Raw genomic sequence first — 21,781 nt, 5'->3', positions numbered from 1 at the left:
GACATTTATGTGCTTTCTTTGAGATTTTTTTTCATTTGAACACAATACAACAATAAAGACTTTAACGGCAATACATATGCCCTTTAGCAGCCATATAAGTTGTTGCTACAACTTTTACGGATAATTAGCTAATTGTCACTTAATTTAATGTTGCTAAAGACTTTAGAGATAATTATAAAATTAAAATAAAAAGTACGGGTAAAGATTCTAACCATTGCCACTAAAAGGTTTAATTTTAGTGGCATTTATTTAGCAATAATAACAATTGCAACTAAAATCATCTAGAATTTGCATCTTGCATTTCTAGATGCAAATTGTCATTTATGTTTACTTGTGAAAAAAGTATTTTATAGTCATTATATCATCACCTCTTGTAGCTGGTAATCTGTCTTATTTGTCACTAATCCCTCTTTTTATGGTCGGTGACCGATCGTTAGTTATCATAGTGTATAAGTTCTTATATAGACATGACATTGTGGGTGAAGTAACTGAGGTTGGTAGTAAGGTGGAGAAATTCAAAGTTGGGGATAAAGTTGGTATGGGGTGCCTAGTTGAATCATGTCGATCTTGAGAAAATTGCAACAAAGATATCGAGAATTATTGTTCCAACCACGATGGAACACCAACGTACGGAGGCTACTGAGACATAATCGTTGTTCGTGTCCCAGAAAACATCCCCCTAGCTTCTGCAGCACCTCTGTTTTGTGCTGGAATTACAACTTACAGCCCGTTGAGGTACTTTGGACTAGATAAACCGGAACTTCACATCGATGTAGTAGGTCTTGGTGGACTTGGTCATGTTCGTGTTAACTTTGTCAATTCTTTAGGGCTAAACGTGACAGTAATTAGTGTTGTGACATGTTTGACATCACAAGTTCTGAAAATGTTGTAACCAAACAAATATTATAAAATTGCATGTTTGAACATTTCAGTTAAGGAATTAAACAATATAACCAATAGTACTATGAAAACACAACTCTCTTTACTAATACAAAGTAGAATAAAAACTATAATGTGATAAATTGGTCTACTATCAAAACTAGAATCTAAAACAAATTCTCTAATACTCTTAAAACTAAACGTCAATAATAAATTTCAATGGGATAATGTTTTCAACAAACCTGCTAACATGTCTTTCCGCAAAATGATAGGGGAACACCAGATAGGTTGAGCTGCTAATAAGACTTGATGTTGCAAAAATCATTTTCGAATCCTTTGTTCTCTTGTCAATGTTTTCTACTTCAAGAAAGGCAACTTTCTTCTTCACCAATTCCGGATTAGACTCAAATTTATTGAAAACCTTATTGACCTCGTCGTACACAAAATTACAGTTTTTAGGTTGGTTAGGTGGGTGCAGAATCAACTTTTCCCACAATACAGTTTGAATTTTGCTTATTTCACTCTTTTGTGGAAGTGAAAGAGTTCCAAACTTGTCATCAGTAAAGTTGAAATAGGTCATAGTACTTAGGTAATGATGAATCCAATAAAGTACCCCATTGAGGAAGGTACAAGTATAGTTGTAAAGTTTATAAGTGCTGTTTTCACAAATTCTTCTCCATGAGTTAGTTCCGAGGGTTAGAATCTTTATACATGGCCTTCTTTTCTTGTTGTAAATACAAAAAAATAATTTGTATTTTTCTGTGGCAGGATCATATCCCAGATACAAACGTGCAAAAGCACTTTTTCTATATCCCAGTGAGAATATTGGAAATGGAAAGGCTTTTATTTCCCCTGTTGTGATGTTATACAAGTAACCCTGACTTTCTTTATGATAATAGAGACAAATAAGACCATTGCAATAATTTGAGCAAATAGATATCTCCTTGTGATTGAAATAATTACGAGGACCCACGAGTTGTAAAGGGAATCGTTCATACTTACGATAGTGTTCAGGATTAGAAGGTGTTTTTATACGTACTTCAAATAAGAGACGGGGACGGGCTCTAGAACGAGCATTCGCAAAGTTGAGATCATGTTGTATCAAAATATTCCAAGCTTTAGAAACACAGATGAATCTAACGAGAGACTTAGCTGGTAGCAACGTTAATATCTCAAATACTATGTCATCATGTGCCATATGCATCTCCTCCGTAGTAATCCTTCGACATCGTTTTTGATTAGTTTGTGTATCTTGAAAGGGTGAGGGCTGCCGCTTTTTACCTTCCATGTTAATGTAGCTGCTATGGCTATGGAGAAGAGAAAACAAGAGGAGGCAAATATTAAATATATTAACCTAGCTAACAAATATGGCAAAATCATAAAACTTAGTTCTAAAGGGATTAAAAGAGGAATAGTGTGTTTTTATTTACATCAATTTATATTTTTCGAAAATTATTCCGTTAGTTATAAATGATTTTAATGTCGGTGCACCTTTATTTCCTCAATAATGTTTCTATATATTTTTTTATTATTATTTTTTTATTTTTTTTCTTTGTTATATCTTGGATATATGTAAATAATGATATATATATATATATATATATAGAATATTTTCATTCGTTAGCTAGGTTAATTTAATATTTTCCTCTTCTTTTTCTTTCTCTTTTCTTCTCCATAGCCATAGCTACGTTAACATGGAAGGTGAAAAGTGGCCGCAACGATGATGCCAGAGGAATGAGGAGGCACGTATGGATTTGTAGATGATATGGCAATTTAATATGGCTTCCAGCTAAGTGTCTCATGAGATTCAACTGTGTTTCTAAAGCTTGGAATAGCTTGATACGACATGATCTTAACTTTGTCAAGTTGTACAATGCTCGTTCTAGACACACCCGCCACCTCTTATTTGAAGTAGGTATAAAAAAACGGTCACCATATGGAAGGACTCTAACACATCTTGAACAATTCCCTTTACAACGATTAGTGGGTCCTTATAATTTTTTCATGAAATCGAGATTTTTATTCAATCAAATCATTGCAATGGCCTTGTTTGTCACTATAACCATAAAGATACTCAAAGTTATTTGTATAACATCACAACAGGGGAAATAAAAGCCTTGTCAATCTTGGTGGGATATAAACAAAAAGCGGATATTCCATATTGAAATTAAATTGGACAGGAAAACATAAATAAGTTGTATGTCTTGCCCCAATTTCTATACAACAAAAATTATGTATAGAAGTTGTATGTTTTAATCGAATTCTACACAATATAAAATATGTTTGGATCTAATTTGTATATATTTTGTAAGCATAAAGCTCTTGCTACTTTTTGCAAACTTAATTAGAATCTAGAAATATGTCCCATGTGGTCTAAAAAGCTAATTATTGACTTTTGAAAAATCAAATTTTTAGAGTGGTCTAGAAATTTATAGTACATCTTTTTAATTGTGTACACTCAATCATCCCTCGATGTAAAAGTTGATACTCATTCACCTAAATTAAAATGTAGCAATACTTTAATTTGACAAAAATCATAAGAAAAAATATGCACGTTAGAGAAATTGGGAAATCTATTCATTCTAACAATCACCGGCGACGATGAACACAGGTTCAATCCCTCTCTTATTGACTCAATTAAATCCGCTCTCGATCGCGTAACGGCAGAAGCAACGGGCAGCTCCGCTCTAATTACTACCGCTCAGGGTAAATTCTTCTCTAATGGCATTGATCTCACTTGGACATTGTCCGATCCATCGCACTATCCGTTGATAGACTCAAAGCTCAAATCGCTCATTTTTCACTTTTTCAACCTTCCAATGCCGACCATCGCGGCCGCCACCGGCCACGCTTCGGCAGCCGAATTCGTCCTCGCGATGAGCCATGATTACGTAGTAATGCGAAAGGATCGTGGATTTCTCTACATGAGTGAAATTGATATCGGACTAAAAATTCCGAATTGGTTTGTGACTTTGGTGAAGAACAAAGTGAAGTCGCCTGCAGCTTGGCGTGATGTGGTTATGAGAGGTGCTAAATTGACTGCTGACATGGCAATCGAGCAGGGTATTATCGACTCCGCGCACCACGGTGCAGCGGAGACGATGAAGGAGGCTATAAAGCTTGGGGAGGAGTTGATGGAGAGGAAATGGGATGGGAAAGTTTACGCTCACAACAGGAGGCTTGTGTTTTCTGATGTTTTGGTTGCGCTAACTAATGAAACGGTATCTAAATTGTAATTTGGGGACTTAATTTGGTACAAAAAAATAAATAAAATAGGAATAAGTTTGTGATACGTTCACTAAAAAGAATCTCTTTTATAGTCGATTAATCATTTATGAATTATGGGCAAATAAGAGAAAAAAAATTCATGCATAGTGAATTTACGATCCATTATCTTGATCCACTTGTTTATATATGTGTTCTCTCACCTACTTACATTCTATTTTTACATTATTTAAATTAAAAAACAAAAGATTTAAGTTGGAATATTTATCTTAAAAGACAATTTCGTCTTTAATTTGGATATGTTTGTGGGAACCTTGCCTAAAGTCAAAATACTTCGTCTTAATGGGAAGATTGCAGGTTTTGTTCCTGAGTATGAATTTATCAGGTTGCTTTTCTTTAACTCGCCATCACTTGTGACAATGAGCATCATGGAGCACCCACAACTCGAAGCAGAAAACGCATTGGATTTAGCTAGGAAACTACTCCAATTAACGCCACCATCAAGAGTGTGTAAGATTTCTCGAGGGATAGTAAAACACGAAGATCATAATGTTTGATTCAAAAAATTGGCACTATGAGAAAATTATATTTTTTGTTTCTAGCATGACTTGTTGCAATAACCCTTCTATTAGCTTAGCAATAGAATTGAGTACTTAACTATGTGCAGATCGATAAACATTTACCTGCATCAAGTATTTATATCGATCAAATTAATGTATACATCATACATTTATTTCAATTTATACAACTATTAATAACTAATCCACTACTTAGAGGAGAATCAGTCTTTGATACTTAGTCAACATTCAACCACCCTACTACACGAGGCTACTCTTTCATTAATTAGAGAAGTATCGGGTTCGAGCCTGGATATAGAAAAATCCTTGATTGGGAACGTTTTTCTTGAATGGAATTTTATGTGGCGTGAATCTAGAATAGTCAGGCTCGAATGGAGCCTTATGCTGTGCAAATCCAAAATAGTCAAGCTCTAATGCAGGTATGCGTCTATGCGTGCTTTTAACATTCTATATCTTAGTGCGAAAATGCCCCCTTAAGTGCTTTAGTGGGAATGCGGAGGATTGATTGTTTGGTAGCCGTAAAAGCTGTCCCGAGAACCTTTGCTTGTCAGGTGTAAACTCGAAAAAAAAAAAAACCTAGTCAACATTTAGGAAGCTGTCATTGGGGAAATTTGCATATAAAAAAGTATATACTAATTGGGCTAAATCATAGGAAAAATGTGCACGTTAGAGAAACAGGGGAATTTGTTCATTCTAACACTTATCGGCGACGATGAGCACAGGCTAAATCCCTCTCTTATTGACTCAATCAGAGCCGCTCTCGAACGGATAACGGCGGAAGCAACTGGTAGCTCTGTTTTAATCACTACCGGTCAAGGCAAATTCTTCTCTAATGGCTACGATCTCGATTTGGCCTCGTCCAATCCATCCAGCTTAAAGTTAATGGACTCCAAGCTCAAATCACTCATTTTTTACCTTTTCAACCTTCCGATGCCGACGATCGCAGTTGTCACCGGGCACGCTTCAGCTGCCGGATTCGTACTGGCGATGAGTCATGATTACGTCCTAATGCAAAAGGATCGTGGATTTCTCTACATGAGTGAAATTGACATCGGACTAAAAATTCTGAATTGGTTTGTGACTTTAGTGAAGAACAAAGTGAACTCGCCGGTAGCTTGGCGTGATGTGGTTATGAGAGGTACAAAATTGACTGCTGACATGGCAATCGAGCAGGGTATTGTCGACTCCGCGCACCACGGTGCAGCGGAGATGATGAAGGAGGCTATAAAGCTTGGGGAGGTGTTAATGGCGAGGAAATGGAATGGGAAAGTTTACGCACATAACAGGAGGCTTGTGTTTTCAGATGTTTTGGCTGCACTAAACAATGAAATTGTAGCTAGATTGTAAACAAGTAAGTTGGAATACATTAAAAATAAAAATCGGATCGATAGCTTTATTGTTGTCTTTGTTATTTTCATTGTGAATATTTCACTATTATATCTTGTCCTTTTGTTTTCTTTTTCTTTTGTGATAAAAGTATATTAAGAGTCGATTTGCATGAACATACAATAAATAGGTGTTGAATGGCTTGATCAAGTTCATCTAACACTCGAATGGTTTTTTGAGTTGTATCTATTTAGATTCGTTAAATCGATACATAACTCTCTTGATCAACACAAAGTTCATAGGCCCGATAAATTACATATTTATGGGTCAAATTTGACTGCCATGATTTTTCAACAACTGGTCGAAATTGCAATCAACAAATTAAACTTTTAGAACAAACAATATATTAAAAGAAATACTCCCTCTGTCCCAATTTATGTGAGAGGCATTTCGGATATCGAGATTCAAACATGTATATCTTTGACCGTAAATTTTTCCTAAATTTTTTAAATAGTTTGTATTATCAATTATTGAGACTCATAATACTTTTTGTGTAGTTTACAAATATATAAATTTCATTTTAAAAAATTTGAAAATTTCATGAGCAAATTCTCGGTCAAACTTAAACTGTTTGACTCTCGAAAAGCGAAATGTGTCACATAAATTGGGACAGAGGGAGTAGCATTTATTTATAAGAAAATAATGAGGCATACAATACAATTATATTGAAGTTGAAAAATACATATTAAGCGTTTATTTTAGGCCCAGCCAAATTCATCAAAACTTAGCCCAACATGAAGTTGTTTGGCCCATATTCATGAATTTTCAACTTTTTAGTTGGGCCAACTCTCTTACAATGAAATCTAAATCCCTTTTAGAGCTCCCTCCAATTTTAACAGCTTCATAAGCTTCATATCTCATTTTTTGGGCCCTCTCCTTGAGCAAATCATTATTCATTGCCTCATTAATTCTCCGACCTAACTCTATCGGGTCGGGCACTGAGTCTGCGCCTTCACAAACTCTGATCGACATCTTCATATTGTCCACCAACAACCACATGTTGGTGAACTGGTCGGTCTCCATGGGCCATCCCAAAATTACTACTCCCGCCACTATCGCTTCAAACACTGAATTCCATCCACAGTGACTCAAAAACCCACCAACAGCTCCATGGCCCAATATCTCCACTTGTGGGGCCCAACCTTTTATTACTAGGCCTCTCCCTGAAACTCTCTCCTCAAACCCTTGTGGCACTGATCCAAAACCTTGTTCATCTTGTTGGGCTGTCAGTTGTTTAACTACTAAAATGAACCTCACTCCACTTTTCTCAAGCCCAATAGTTAAGGCCTCCATTTGGGCCTTTGTTAGTAACTTTTGGCTTCCAAAAGCTACATAAAGAACAGACTCTTTAGGACACTCATCAAGCCAAGTGAAAACTTTCTCATTTGCCTCATAGGACTTCCCAATTCTACCCGGCCCACCAACTAAATTTATCGGCCCAATTGAATACACACGCTCATGGCCCAATTCCTTCTTCAAAAAGCCCAAATAATCACTCTCCAAAGCCTCAAAAGTATTGAAAATTGAACCAAAACTCCTTGTATTTGCAATAAACCCATTCCTAATAATCTCCCAAGTTGGATCATCCTCTTTAAACTTCAGACACACTGGAGGAAGATGTTCCCTCACAAATCTTGGACTTTTAGGAAGCCCATTAAGCTCAACAAGGTCCAAATCTTTATAAGCCTCAAAGTTCTTCCAAATATCAATAATAATAGAAATCAATAAAGCCCCAGAAGTGTAAAAAACAAACCCGGGTACACCAACTTCTTGGGCCAAATCTTGAGTCCAGCCCAAGATGAAATCATAAACAATCGCCACAGGAGGATTTGATTGGGCCTTAAACCATTCTACTATTGGGCCACGAAGCTTACTAAGCCCAACAACAATTGCTGGACCGCCGGCATTCCCCACATCCTTAATGTTTTCGGTGCCGGCGGGAAGAGATAGGTGACCCGGAAATGGAAAAACAAGAGTTTTAACAGATGGATGTGTGGAAATAAGAGGATCAAGAATCGGGACATTTTTAGGTGTCCCTAAAATAGTAATTTTAAAACCATGAAGAAGAAGTAGATGAGTAAAATCAAGAAGGGGAAGTATATGACCTTGTGCTGGTAATGGAAAAATTAAGATGTGTACACCATTTTGTGACATTGTGTATTTTCTCACAATAAGTAAGCAAAAGTTGAGTGAGTTTGAATGAACTAAAGAGATATATAAGTTTGATATCATAGTGATGTTTGTATGGTGGAGAATGGAGAACTATAATATTTACCATGTTATTTCATATATAGTTTGTCTCTTAGCCAAGTGGTCCCTTAAGTATGAGCAGACAAGAAATGTGTTGAGGCCCAACAAGTTGTTGATTATTGAAGATGTTAAAGTACTCACGAATATACAAGATATAAGGGAGTATATAACACTCAATGGCCAACGGTCTGCTGCTAATTTTAAGTCAAAGGAAAATGTTTGACGTTTTCTCTTTGATTTAAATCTCAACAACGGACGCTCTTGATCGAAAGTTCCATCAATTGAAATATTGGTTAGAACCTTCATTGCCCACTTGTGGATAGAAAACAAGGCTTAGTTCGAGGTGTAGATAAAATACCAAAAGAATAACTTATCTTTTGATTTTTTAAATTTGATAAATATTGTTGGACAATTAATTTTAATATAATGTATAAGTAAAAATAGACGAAGAGAGTATTAAAATAGTGTACTTACTTAACATAAATGTATAAACCCCCTGTTTCCCCTATAGAGGTTGTTGACATTGTTGCTGCATTAAAAAAGCAATAGTAAGTGTACATAGAAATTAAATAGCATCTGACTATTTCTGTCTAATTAAAAGATAATACATTCTACTATTCTACTATATTATAAAAGGGAGTTTAGACCCAATTATAATATATAATATTTAAGATTGGAACTTTTCCTAATCTTAAATATTATATATTATATTTGTGGGACTTTTAAAATTTCAACTATGCCCAAGTATAATATAATATATTCAAGATTGGGACTTTCTTGAATATTATATATTATATTTATTATATAGTAGAACTATATATATATATATATATATATAATTGGGCCTAAACTCCCTTTTATAATATAGTAGAAATATATATATATATATATATATATATGGAAAAGTCCCAATCAAGGAAGCAACATATATCATTTACAAATGACATAAAAAGCATTAAAAATTACAATAATTATCAATTTAAAATATTTAAAAGCTATATAATAAAATAGATTGACTTTCAGAATTGTATCAGGCTCACATATATTGGGACAAAAAAAATAACACATATCATTTTAAAATTACCAAAAAAGTATTATAAATAATAATAATCAACAACTTAAAATATAGATATTTTAAAAGGATTAATTTTATAATTTTATCCATATCACATAAATTAGGACAATGTGACCAGTAATGTACGTTATTTCAAAGTTACAAATATAGATATTTTAAAAGGATTAATTTTATAATTTTATCCATATCACATAAATTAGGACAATGTGACCAGTAATGTACGTTATTTCAAAGTTACATAAAAATATTATATATCACAATAATTAATAACTTAAACTTTTTAAAAAAACATATGAAAATTTGGATGACTCTCTAAATTTCATTTGTGTCACATAAATTGAGACAATAAAAATAACATATTTTGGGTCCATTTTAATTTATTTGTCTTATTTATTTTTTTTGTTTTTTTTTATATTTAAAAATTGCTTAAAAATACTATAAATCATGATAATTGACAACATAAAATATGTTTTGAAAAAAATACAAAAAATTCCACTGATTCTTGAAGTGAATCTATCGTAAAAATACTATAAATCATGGTAATTGACAACATAAAATATTTCAAAAATGTTGTATGTGAGTAGTCTTATTATGCCTTAAATAGCGTCAAAGAAAGTACAGGTTTGTGATAAAAAAAACTTATTCATTTATTCACGCAAACAATCGCTTCAAAAACTCGATTATTAGCCCCAAAACATACCATTTATATTATTGGGCCCGTGCATAGCACGGGCAACATTATCTAGTGGTCAAAATAAAAATAACTTAATCAATTACATCAATTTATTAAATTTATTAATCAAATCAATACAAAGTGGTTATTTCTGTTTTGGTTTTAATTGGTTTTTTTTATTTCTTGATTCTTCTTATAACTAGGGGTATACATGACCGGATTAGTTCGGGTTTTTCAAAAATCAAACCAAAGTATTTGTGCAAAAATTTTAAATTTATAAACCAAACCAAACTAATAAAATTTGGGTTTTTCAACCTCGGGTTGGTTTGGATTTTTCAAATACCAAACCAAACCATTGTGTCGAATTTTTAAATTTATAAATCAAACCAAAATAATAAACCTCGGATTTTTTTCAGATTTTTGGATTTTTTCGGTAAAGTTTGCATAAAAACATATAATTAACTTGTGCTCCAAAATATTTCTTTAGTCCAACCAAAATACAATTATCTAAGATGTTTCATCAAAAAATAACACAAAATATGAGAGAGTACTGATGACACAAAAATATTCAATAAAAAATAATAATGAAATCATCATATAAAATAAATATTGCAAAGTCATAATGAAAATGATCATAATTTAAAAGTACTAAATCATGCTACAATTATAAGTTTAATAAGTATTAGTTACGTTACTAAATATTTAAGAAAAATTAAAATTAGATTATGTATTTGAAATGTCTAAACCAATGTAAAACTAAAGAACAAATATTCAATATTATTGTCATTCTTAGTGTTGAATTGAATTACTTTTTGCATTAGTATTAATTTGATTTTGATTTAAGTTTTATTATAATTATCAACATCTATGAACTATAATCTTTATTGGACCATTCCGAATTCTAAATTTTAAACTTGAAATAATATATTAAAAGATAAAAACTATGAAATAGTATAAGAAATATTTTAAAATTATATCAAAGTAAATATTTTTATGTATAAAATAAAATTTTAAAATTGCATATATAATGTCGAGTTGGTTTGGTCTCGGGTTGTTTTTTTTTAGTTAAAACCAAACCAACCCAAATATAGTCGGGGGGGTTTTTTCCGAATACCAAATCAAGTCAAACCAAACCACTAGTCGGATTTTTTTTCCGGTTTGACTCGATTTGCGATTTGGTTCGGTTTTAAAAATATTTCATTATGCTAATTTGTTTTTATTCTTATAAAAAGTACATTTAAAGAAAATTTCTTTATTAAATTTTAAATAATATACTGAACATTTATATGATACATTGATTTTTTTCTTAATAAAATAAATAAATAAACTAATTACTCTGGATAAAATATGCATTCCCTTGCAGAGGTTGTTGACATTATTGCTGCTTTAAAAAGCAATAGTACACCACTATTTTTGTCTATTTAAAAGACAATACATGGTAAAAATAAAAAAAATAACTAAATCAATTATGTCGGTTAATTAAGACCATAAATCAAATTAGTAGAAAGTTGGTTTCTTGGATTTCAAACATACACATCTCTAAATTCTCACTCTTTCCTGTTTGGATTAGAAGTTTTTTCGCATAAATTATTAGTTTTGTTCTTAAATTATTGATAATTTTTAAAAAAATATTTGACTAACTAAACTTAGATATACACCTGATCTGACACATGACATGACATAACATGTGGTATCAAGTTATTGTAGAAGAATTTGACTTTTAATAAAAAGTCGAGAGAAATATTCAAAATATCTTTAAGTTAATTAAAAATTTAGAAATGTATTTCTACAAAAAAAGAGATATTTTTAAAACTCTAAGCTATATTTAATTCATAACAAATTTAAGGTTGCTTTCAAAATACTTCACATGACATACTAGCTTTTTAGCAAATAAAAATTAAAAATAACAGATCAGCATCCACTCATAACACATGTACTAATAGCCCAAACCCCAAAAAGTTCCATAATACTCCCTCCGTCCCTATTTACTTGTCCATATTTCCTTTTTTAGTTGTCCCTATTTAGTTGTCCATTTTGACAAATCAAGAAAGGACAACAAATTTTTTCCTATTATACCCTTATTTACACTTCTTGAAAATTGTAAAAGTGTATGTTGTTTCCCTCCAATTTATTTCACTTGAATTCAAATAAGTGGTGGTAATTTTGAAGTGAAAAGTTGTCATAAGGGTAAAATTGTAACTTCACTGTGCTAATCATTGTTGCTTTAATCTGTGTGTCATTTCTAAAGTGGACAACTAAAAAGGGACGGAGGGAGTAACAAATTACTACAATCCACTTTTTAAAGAATATTTGCTATTATCAAGAAAATTTCATTAAATTGTGCACCACTAAAAACAACACTAAAAATATCATACACATTTCAAAATAAAAGTAGATCAAACAAAATGAAACAAGCAATACATAGCATCACTTGTTTGCCCCTACTTTAATAATTCTACCTACCAACAAATTTCCTTCATTTTCCACCATACAAATAAACATCACTATAATATTAAACTTGCATATCTCTAAGTTCATTCGAATTCTAACTCACTCAACTTGAGAATAAAAAAAAATGTCAAGTTCTAAAAATGGTGTACATATCTTAATTTTTCCATTTCCAGCACAAGGTCACATACTTCCCCTTCTTGATTTAACTCATCAACTTCTTCTCCATGGCTTTAAAATCACTATTTTAGTGACACCTAAAAATGTCCCGATTCTTGATCCTCTTATTCCTACACATCCATCTATTGAAACTCTTGTTTTCCCATTTCCCGGTCACCCATCTCTTCCCGCCGGTGTTGAAAACGTTAAGGATGTGGGAAATTCCGGCAATGCCCCAATTATTGCTGGGCTTAGTAAGCTTCGTGGCCCAATATTAGACTGGTTTAAGGCCCAATCAAATCCTCCTGTGGCGATTATTTATGATTTCTTCTTGGGCTGGACTTTAGATTTGGCCCAACAAGTTGGTGTGCCCGGAATTGTATTTTATAGTTCCGGGCCTTTATTTGTTTCTATACTTGTTGATCTTTGGAAGAATTTGTGGGCATATAAAGGTTTGGACTTTGTTGAGTTTAATGGGCTTCCTAAAAGCCCAAGGTTTGTGAGGGAACATCTTCCTTCAGTGTTTCTCAAGTTTAAAGAGGATGATCCAACTTGGGAGATTGTTAGAAATGGGTTTATTGCAAATGGTAGGAGTTTTGGGTCAATTTTCAATACTTTTGAGGCTTTGGAGAGTGATTATTTGGGCTTTTTGAAGAAGGAAATGGGCCATGAGCGTGTGTATTCAATTGGGCCGATAAATTTAGTTGGTGGGCCTGGTAGAATTGGGAAGTCTAATGTTGAAGCAAATGAGAAAATTTTCTCTTGGCTTAATGAGTGTCCTAATGAGTCTGTTCTTTATGTAGCTTTTGGAAGCCAAAAGTTACTAACAAAGGCCCAAATGGAGGCCTTAACTATTGGGCTTGAGAAAAGTGGAGTGAGGTTCATTTTAGTAGCTAAACAATTGACAGCCCAACAAGAGGAACAAGGTTTTGGATCAGTACCAAAAGGGTTTGAGGAAAGAGTCTTAGGGAAAGGCCTAGTAATAAAGGGTTGGGCCCCACAAGTGGAGATATTGGGCCATCGAGCCGTTAGTGGGTTTTTGAGTCACTGTGGATGGAATTCAGTGTTGGAAGCGATAGTGGCGGGAGTAGTAATTTTAGGATGGCCCATGGAGGCCGACCAGTTCATAAACACGTGGTTATTGGTCGACATTATGAAGACATCGATCCGAGTTTGTGAGGGCCCAAACTTTGTGCCTGACCCGATAGAGTTGGGTCGAAAAATTAATCAGGCAATGAGTAATGATTTGTTTAAGAAGAGGGCCAAAAAAATGAGAGATGAAGCACTTGAAGCTGTTAAAATTGGAGGGAGCTCTAAAAGGGATTTAGATTCCATTGTAAGAGAGTTGGCCCAACAAAAAAGTTGAAAATTCATGCAAATGGGCCAAATTATTTCAACATTTAATGAATTTGGTTGGACCTAGATGAACTCTTGATATGTATTGTTAAACTTAAATATAAATGTATTTTATGTGATAATATGTTTGGAAGGGAAATGAGACAAGTTGACCTTGTCCATCTTGTGTTCTATTTATTCTCAAGATGTCTCATTATTTGTTACAAATAAATGTCATTTCTTATAATGTATTAGTTGTGTTTGGAATTCAATTTGTAGATTGCAATGTTGATACATTAAAATTTATAGCACTTGAGGAAAAAAAAATATACACTACCCTCCTCATTTGTCATTTATATAACTACACTAAATATGTGACCTGTGTTTTTCTTCTTTTTTATTAAAACATGATATGATATATCAAAAGAAGTAGAAAATACCATGGTGAAATACTCATAGTCTTTTTAATGGCAATGCAATAACATCAACTCACTGATTGTAATTCATAAGTGGAGTCTCGAAATGGTGATGTGTACTCATATTTTTCCTACCTTGTGAAGATAGAAAATTATTTTCAATAGATTCTCGATTTAAATAAAACATATCAGCTCAAATATAAAGGAGATGTAACGAAACTTTTTCAATTCCACTGTCTTTTTCCTCAATGTGGCATTATTTGAACCCTTCATTACTTTATTAGGCCTTACCCCTTTTTAACAGGTGGCATATGTAAGTCATTTTATTAAGATTAATAGAATATTTGCATTTTGCATCTTTGCTCAGTCTCTTATAATACATGATTATTTTTGGTGACAAAACTAACTTATGTTATATTTATGTTAATATATATAATATTCAACCTTTTAGAATCATATTCATATATTAACCTCCATCTTTTCTAATTTTGAGTAATAAACTTATAATTTTATGTTACAAACTTATGACAAGTTTATTCCGTATATGAAGAAGCTATACTCTTATTTAATTGAATTATGAATCTAATCTTTTACTATATTATCATTCATAATTTTCACATATTTTTTATGACTCTTTAAAAAGATTTGAATAACACATAAAATTTATTTAAGAAATTAAAAAAGGATTTAAAAGAGAGTACATTAATGAAAGTATGTATGTGTTTTCATAGTGAAATTGGGGTATTATAAATTTTTTATGGTCGTGTCCTTGAAAAATGGATATAATTTTTTTTTTAAAAAAAACAAGAATCTGAAGCAGATACTAAATACTAGTCAAACTTATATACTCGCTCTGTCTTAATTTATAGGGAAGGGTTTAAAACACATCTTAATTATGATCAAAATTGTTGTTACACACTCTAACTTTGTAGGGGTCATTTGATACATCTAAACTAATTTAAAAGAGATTATATACCTCTTTAATATGTCATAATCACATATGTGTTGAAGGAGTGATATACTCGCGTCGCCACATGTATATTTCATATTTTAGAATTATTTTTTTATTTTAATCTTTCTTCTTTTGTCTTTTTTCTATTCAATATTTTTACTTTTCTTGAATTTTTAAAATAACCGTACTTGTCTTCTTCCCAAGAAATTTTTTCTTTATCTTTTTCTATTCTTACCAATTCAAATGAGCTTTCTTTTTTTCTTGAGTTCCTTCACAATATTTTTCTTAAAAAATCTTATCTTTACCATTATTGTAGTTTTTGTTCAAAATCTTCAAAAGTTGATAGTTCCTCGAAGAAGAAATGGGTCTTCCTTTATCGAGTAATAAAAAAAAAATCGGCAATGAACTTTTATAATCTTACTTACAGATCTGAAAATTTGTGGTCTTTTTTGTCATCCTGATAGTGATGGAGGAATTTTCTATTGAATAATGATGATTTGAATTTTCACCAACAAAATTTGGTGGTGGCGTAGCTTGCAATTTCGGTGGTAATAGTAGTTGTTGGGCTGAGGAAAGCATGTGGTATCATTGTACCGTTGGTAATTCTTGCGATTGATCCTTTGATGCAGTGGCAGAGGCAGAAATTCTATCAAGGGGGTCCAAATAAAAAAAATGTTGTTGCCTGGAATCGAAACTGTGACCCAAAGCTCGCATAGGCGAAATCCTAAGCCCTATAAACTATTGAGCTACTCCTTTGACATATGCTCAGTGGGTTTAATTTTAAATATATACACATACACAAAAAAAATTAATTTTATATATATAGTGTAATTTTTTTTCCGAAGGGGTCCTGGACACACTCTACATCCGCCACTGCTTTGATGTTGTTAGGACTACTCCTCCCATGGCTGGATTCTCAATTAAGAAGAAAGCAAAAAATAAAATAAAAAATAAAAAATATTAACTTTCAAGTTATAATAATAATAATAATTAAGTTTAACTTATTAAAAATTGACATTTGTACATATTTCTTATCAAAAAAGAAAAAGAAAAATGATGTGGGGTGTCATATAAAAAGATCAGCATCCACTCATGTCAATCGTCACGCTCCACAATAATAAAAGCTAAAATCTACTTTTGGCAGTGTATGCTATTATTACCAATAAAATATCCTATACTCACATCTCAAAATTCTTACACACCTATCTTCTCCTTCTTCAATTTTTATTTTTTTTGGCCAAATCAACTCCACGAGAATGTCTAGCTCTACAAAAGGTGTTCATATTCTAATTTTTTCCGTTTCCAGCACAAGGCCACATACTTCCCCTTCTTGATTTTACTCATCAACTTCTTCTCCGTGGCTTTAAAATCACCATTTTAGTGACACCTAAAAATGTCCCGATTCTTGATCCTCTTATTTCTACACATCCATCTGTTGAAATTCTTGTTTTCCCGTTCCCCGGCCACCCATCTCTTCCTGCCGGTGTTGAAAACATTAAGGATGTTGGAAACTCCGGCAATACCCCAATTATTGCTGGGCTTAGTAAGCTTCGTGGTCCAATCTTAGAGTGGTTTAAGGCCCAATCAAATCCTCCTGTGGCGATTATTTATGATTTCTTCTTGGGCTGGACTTTAGATTTGGCCCAACAAGTTGGTGTACCCGGAATTGTATTTTATAGTTCCGGGCCTTTGTCGATTTCTATTGTTTTTGATATTTGGAAGAATTTTGAAGCTTATAAAGATTTGGGCTTTGTTGAGTTTAATGGGCTTCCTAAAAGCCCAAGATTTGTGAGGGAACATCTTCCTTCAGTGTTTCAGAAGTTTAAAGAGGGTGATCCGGATTGGGAGATTGTTAGAAATGGGCTTATTGCAAATGGAAGGAGTTTTGGGTCAATTTTCAATACTTTTGAGGCTTTGGATAGTGATTATTTGGGCTTTTTGAAGAAGGAAATGGGCCATGAGCGTGTGTATTCAATTGGGCCTATAAACTTGGTTGGTGGGCCTGGTAGATTTGGGAAGTCTAATGTTGATGCAAATGAGAGAGTTTTTACTTGGCTTGATGAGTGTCCTAATGAATCTGTTCTTTATGTAGCTTTTGGAAGTCAAAAGTTACTAACAAAGGCCCAAATGGAGGCCTTAACTATTGGGCTTGAGAAAAGTGAAGTGAGGTTCATTTTAGTAGCTAAACAATTGACAGCCCAACAAGAGGAACAAGGTTTTGGATCAGTGCCAAAAGGGTTTGAGGAGAGAGTCTCAGGAAGAGGCCTAGTAATAAAGGGTTGGGCTCCACAAGTGGAGATATTGGGCCATCGAGCCGTTAGTGGGTTTTTGAGTCACTGTGGATGGAATTCTGTGTTGGAAGCGATAGTGGCGGGAGTACTAATTTTAGGATGGCCCATGGAGGCCGACCAATTCATAAACACGTGGTTGTTGGTGGATAATATGAAGACATCAGTTCGAGTTTGTGAGGGCTCAGACTCGGTGCCTGACCCGATAGAGTTGGGTCGGAAAATTAATGAGGCAATGAGTAATGATTTGTTTAAGGAGAGGGCCAAAAAAATGAGAGATGAAGCACTTGAAGCTGTTAAAATTGGAGGGGGCTCTAAAAAGGATTTGGATTCTATTGTAAAAGAGTTGGGCCAACTAAGAGTTGAAAATTCATGCAAATGGGCTAAACATTTTTAAGTTGGGCCAACTTTTAATGAATTTGGTTGGGTTTAGATGAACATTTGACAACGTACTCTTCAACTTTAATATCATCGCATAATGTGTTACAAATTTTATAATAATGCTCTCATAGCTTATTTGATTTTTGCCAAAAAAAAAGGGGGGGTTTGTTTGCACTTTTTCTAGAGAAGGTTATATTTTAATAATAATAATAATAATAAAGATTAGTAAAGTAAGGTTTAGGTTTCATTTATTTTTATTGAATTTAAGACATTTGGATATTAAGATTTAGATATCTAAATTTGAATATTACATGTGAATTGTTAAGATTTGTATTAAGATCTGCATATTTTAATGAAGACTGCTTTTTTTAAACATCTAATATACAAAATTTAATTTGTTTAATTTAAAAAAATAATTAATACAAAACTAATCGGATATTATATATGTACAACATATTTTTTTTTAAAATATATGAATTGGTGGTGGTAATGGTTATCTAGCAATGATGGTTGTAGATGTCGATTGAGGATGATGTTGGCTAATAGTTGGGTGTACGTAGTAGATAGTATTGATGGTTGTAGTTGATTTTGATAGTAGCAGTTAATTGTTATTATTTCATAAAGTTACTTTAATCTAGATTTTGATTTTCTACAATAAAAAAAATGATCTTTTCTAAAATAATAATTATTACTTGAGTGATCAGAAATCAACTCATGAGGATTATGATTATTGTTGATGAATGGTGGTACGTAGTTAATACTAACGTTCGATAATAATAATAATAAAAAAATTGATAATGATAGATGGCGTTGGTAACGGTGAATGAATGTTATATATGCTTTAATAATTCAAACATATTCCATTATTGGAATATAAAAAGCAAAAAGAATAGAATAAAATAACAAAAAGTAGATATGCTACTACCAAGAAAATTCTTTAAAATATTCCACATCTAAAACATTACTAAAATATCAAACTTACATATCTCTAAGTTCATTCAAATTGAAACTCACTCAACTTTTTGCTTACTTGCTGTGAGAAAAAACAAAATGTCAAGCTCTAAAAATGGTGTACATATCTTAATTTTTCCATTTCCAGCACAAGGTCACATACTTCCCCTTCTTGATTTAACTCATCAACTTCTTCTCCATGGCTTTAAAATCACTATTTTAGTGACACCTAAAAATGTCCCGATTCTTGATCCTCTTATTTCTACACATCCATCTGTTGAAACTCTTGTTTTCCCATTTCCCGGTCACCCATCTCTTCCCGCCGGTGTTGAAAACGTTAAGGATGTGGGAAATTCCGGCAATGCCCCAATTATTGCTGGGCTTAGTAAGCTTAGTGGCCCAATATTAGAATGGTTTAAGGCCCAATCAAATCCTCCTGTAGCGATTGTTTATGATTTCTTTTTGGGCTGGACTTTAGATTTGGCCCAACAAGTTGGTGTGCCCGGAATTGTATTTTACGGTGTCGGGGCTTTATTGGTTTCTATACTTGTTGATCTTTGGAAGAATATGTGGGCTTATAAAGGTTTGGGCTTTGTTGAGTTTAATGGGCTTCCAAAAAGCCCAAGGTTTGTGAGGGAACATCTTCCTTCAGTGTTTCTCAAGTTTAAAGAGGATGATCCAACTTGGGAGATTGTTAGAAATGGGTTTATTGCAAATGGTAGGAGTTTTGGGTCAATTTTCAATACTTTTGAGGCTTTGGATAGTGAGTATTTGGGCTTTTTGAAGAAGGAAATGGGCCATGAGCGTGTGTATTCGATTGGGCCGATAAATTTAGTTGGTGGGCCGGGTAGAACTGGGAAGTTTGATGATGGTGCAAATGAGAAATTTTTCTCTTGGCTTAATGAGTGTCCTAATGAGTCTGTTCTTTATGTAGCTTTTGGAAGTCAAAAGTTATTAACAAAGGCCCAAATGGAGGCCTTAACTATTGGGCTTGAGAAAAGTGAAGTGAGGTTCATTTTAGTAGCTAAACAATTGACAGCCCAGCAAGAGGAACAAGGTTTTGGATCAGTGCCAAAAGGGTTTGAGGAGAGAGTCTTAGGGAAAGGCCTAGTAATAAAAGGTTGGGCCCCACAAGTGGAGATATTGGGCCATCGAGCCGTTAATGGGTTTTTGAGTCACTGTGGATGGAATTCTGTGTTGGAAGCGATAGTGGCGGGAGTACTAATTTTAGGATGGCCCATGGAGGCCGACCAATTCATAAACACGTGGTTGTTGGTGGATAATATGAAGGCATCGGTTCGAGTTTGTGAGGGCTCAGACTCGGTGCCTGACCCGATAGAGTTGGGTCGGAAAATTAATGAGGCAATGAGTAATGATTTGTTTAAGGAGAGGGCCAAAAAAATGAGAGATGAAGCACTTGAAGCTGTTAAAATTGGAGGGGGCTCTAAAAATGATTTGGATTCCATTGTAAAAGAGTTGGGCCAACTAAGAAGTTGAAAATTCATGCAAATGGGCTAAATAATTTTATGTTGGGCCAACTTTTAATGAATTTGGTTGGGTTTAGATGAACATTTGATAATGTACTCTTCAACTTTAATATAAATGTATTGTATATGATGATGTGTGGGAGAAATATGAGACAAGTTGGCCTTGTCCATTTATGTGCTATTAATTCTCAAGATGTCTCATTATTTTTGTTACAAAAATAAATGTCATTTCTTTTAATGCATTAGTTGTGTTAAGATGAGTTCAATTTGTGGATTGCAATTTTGACTTGTCACATTCATACTACTTGAGTTGAAGGTCTATCGAAAACAATTTTTGTATCTTTACAAGATAGTGTAACTATCAGATTGCAGAGGATGTAATGAAATTTTTTTCATCAACACTTACGGAATAAAATTCAACATATGCTATAAATAGATTATGAGTGAAAGTTCAAAAAGTGAAAGAATAAAGGTAAATAACTTCTTAAAGCAAGATAGTAATTTATATTTTAGACAACATTTCAAGCAAGAAAAAAAGTAAGAGAATAAAATTAAAGGCCACAACATGTGGAAGACTAAAAACTATCCTAGAATATTTGTCACTATAGAAATTCAACACTAAAGTTTATAATTATTTTCAAATATACCATTAAATCTAAAAAGACATATAGTAATAAATAAGTTTAACTTAATAAATTATATCTTGTATTTATTATTTTCTTAATAGACATAAAGCGAGTTAAAACGATAACTAAAAGGGGACGGAAGGAGTAACAAACTATTTAACCTTCTTATTACTAATTACTAAATCCATACAGAAGTTAGTTCATGAATTTCACTATTCACATGACACTAATAACAATAGAAAGAAAAAACTTAAAAATATCAAAATTTACATGAAGAATTATATATTATTATTATTATTATCATTATTATTATTATTTTAAAAAAAAACATTCACGAGCGCACTAACACCTAGGTCAAAAGGAAAAGAAAAAAAAAGTCATAAGGCATGATTATAAATTTGTTCCCCAATATATTAACAAACTTAGGTCCACAATGTTATGAATACTTGCTTTAAAATGGGGTCGTTTTAGGTTCTTTTTTATTGACTTGTAAATTCTTGTAATTAATTTAAAAATATTTAATCAACAACTTCCTTAATTTTTGTGCTAAGTGGGATTTGTTTTTCATAATATCTTATGAAAGATCCTTCTACTTCTTTTGACTTTTAACATTTCCTGAGAGAACATTTAATTACTGCTCTAAACACATTTTACTTTTGGATAACCATGTTT

At 32.8% G+C, this 21,781-nt stretch overlaps 6 protein-coding genes across 6 annotated transcripts; 5 read left to right on the top strand and 1 right to left on the bottom strand.

The window, feature by feature from the left end:
• The first annotated feature begins 2,573 nt into the window (after positions 1–2,573).
• Positions 2,574–4,154, top strand: LOC125829658 (enoyl-CoA delta isomerase 1, peroxisomal-like). The gene is made up of 2 exons (XM_049508848.1): positions 2,574–2,580; positions 3,421–4,154. The coding sequence occupies exons 1-2, from the start codon at positions 2,574–2,576 to the stop codon at positions 4,113–4,115; spliced, it is 702 nt and encodes a 233-aa protein (XP_049364805.1). The 3' UTR covers positions 4,116–4,154.
• A 1,185-nt stretch (positions 4,155–5,339) lies between these two features.
• LOC125829800 (enoyl-CoA delta isomerase 1, peroxisomal-like) lies at positions 5,340–6,029 on the top strand. The gene has a single exon (XM_049508996.1). It carries the CDS (start codon positions 5,340–5,342, stop codon positions 6,027–6,029), a length of 690 nt encoding a protein of 229 aa, XP_049364953.1.
• Positions 6,030–6,833: 804 nt separating this feature from the next.
• On the bottom strand, positions 6,834–8,222 carry LOC125829657 (UDP-glycosyltransferase 89A2-like). Its single transcript, XM_049508847.1, has one exon. The coding sequence runs from the start codon at positions 8,220–8,222 to the stop codon at positions 6,834–6,836; it is 1,389 nt and encodes a 462-aa protein (XP_049364804.1).
• Positions 8,223–12,639: 4,417 nt separating this feature from the next.
• LOC125829768 (UDP-glycosyltransferase 89A2-like) lies at positions 12,640–14,064 on the top strand. Its single transcript, XM_049508967.1, has one exon. The coding sequence runs from the start codon at positions 12,642–12,644 to the stop codon at positions 14,037–14,039; it is 1,398 nt and encodes a 465-aa protein (XP_049364924.1). The 5' UTR covers positions 12,640–12,641; the 3' UTR covers positions 14,040–14,064.
• A 2,568-nt stretch (positions 14,065–16,632) lies between these two features.
• Positions 16,633–18,061, top strand: LOC125829656 (UDP-glycosyltransferase 89A2-like). Its single transcript, XM_049508846.1, is given in 2 exon segments — positions 16,633–16,668; positions 16,670–18,061. Coding segments are annotated over 2 exon segments (1,428 nt in total).
• Positions 18,062–19,071: 1,010 nt separating this feature from the next.
• Positions 19,072–20,725, top strand: LOC125829769 (UDP-glycosyltransferase 89A2-like). Its single transcript, XM_049508969.1, has one exon. The coding sequence runs from the start codon at positions 19,096–19,098 to the stop codon at positions 20,491–20,493; it is 1,398 nt and encodes a 465-aa protein (XP_049364926.1). The 5' UTR covers positions 19,072–19,095; the 3' UTR covers positions 20,494–20,725.
• Positions 20,726–21,781: the final 1,056 nt, after the last annotated feature.

The sequence above is a fragment of the Solanum verrucosum genome, unplaced genomic scaffold (assembly GCF_900185275.1).
Source record: "Solanum verrucosum unplaced genomic scaffold, falcon-dt-bn FXZP01000008.1, whole genome shotgun sequence".
In the NCBI taxonomy this organism is placed as follows: domain Eukaryota; kingdom Viridiplantae; phylum Streptophyta; class Magnoliopsida; order Solanales; family Solanaceae; genus Solanum; species Solanum verrucosum.
The sequence above is the reverse complement of the archived record's forward strand: the minus strand, read 5'-3'. Positions and strand labels throughout refer to the sequence as shown.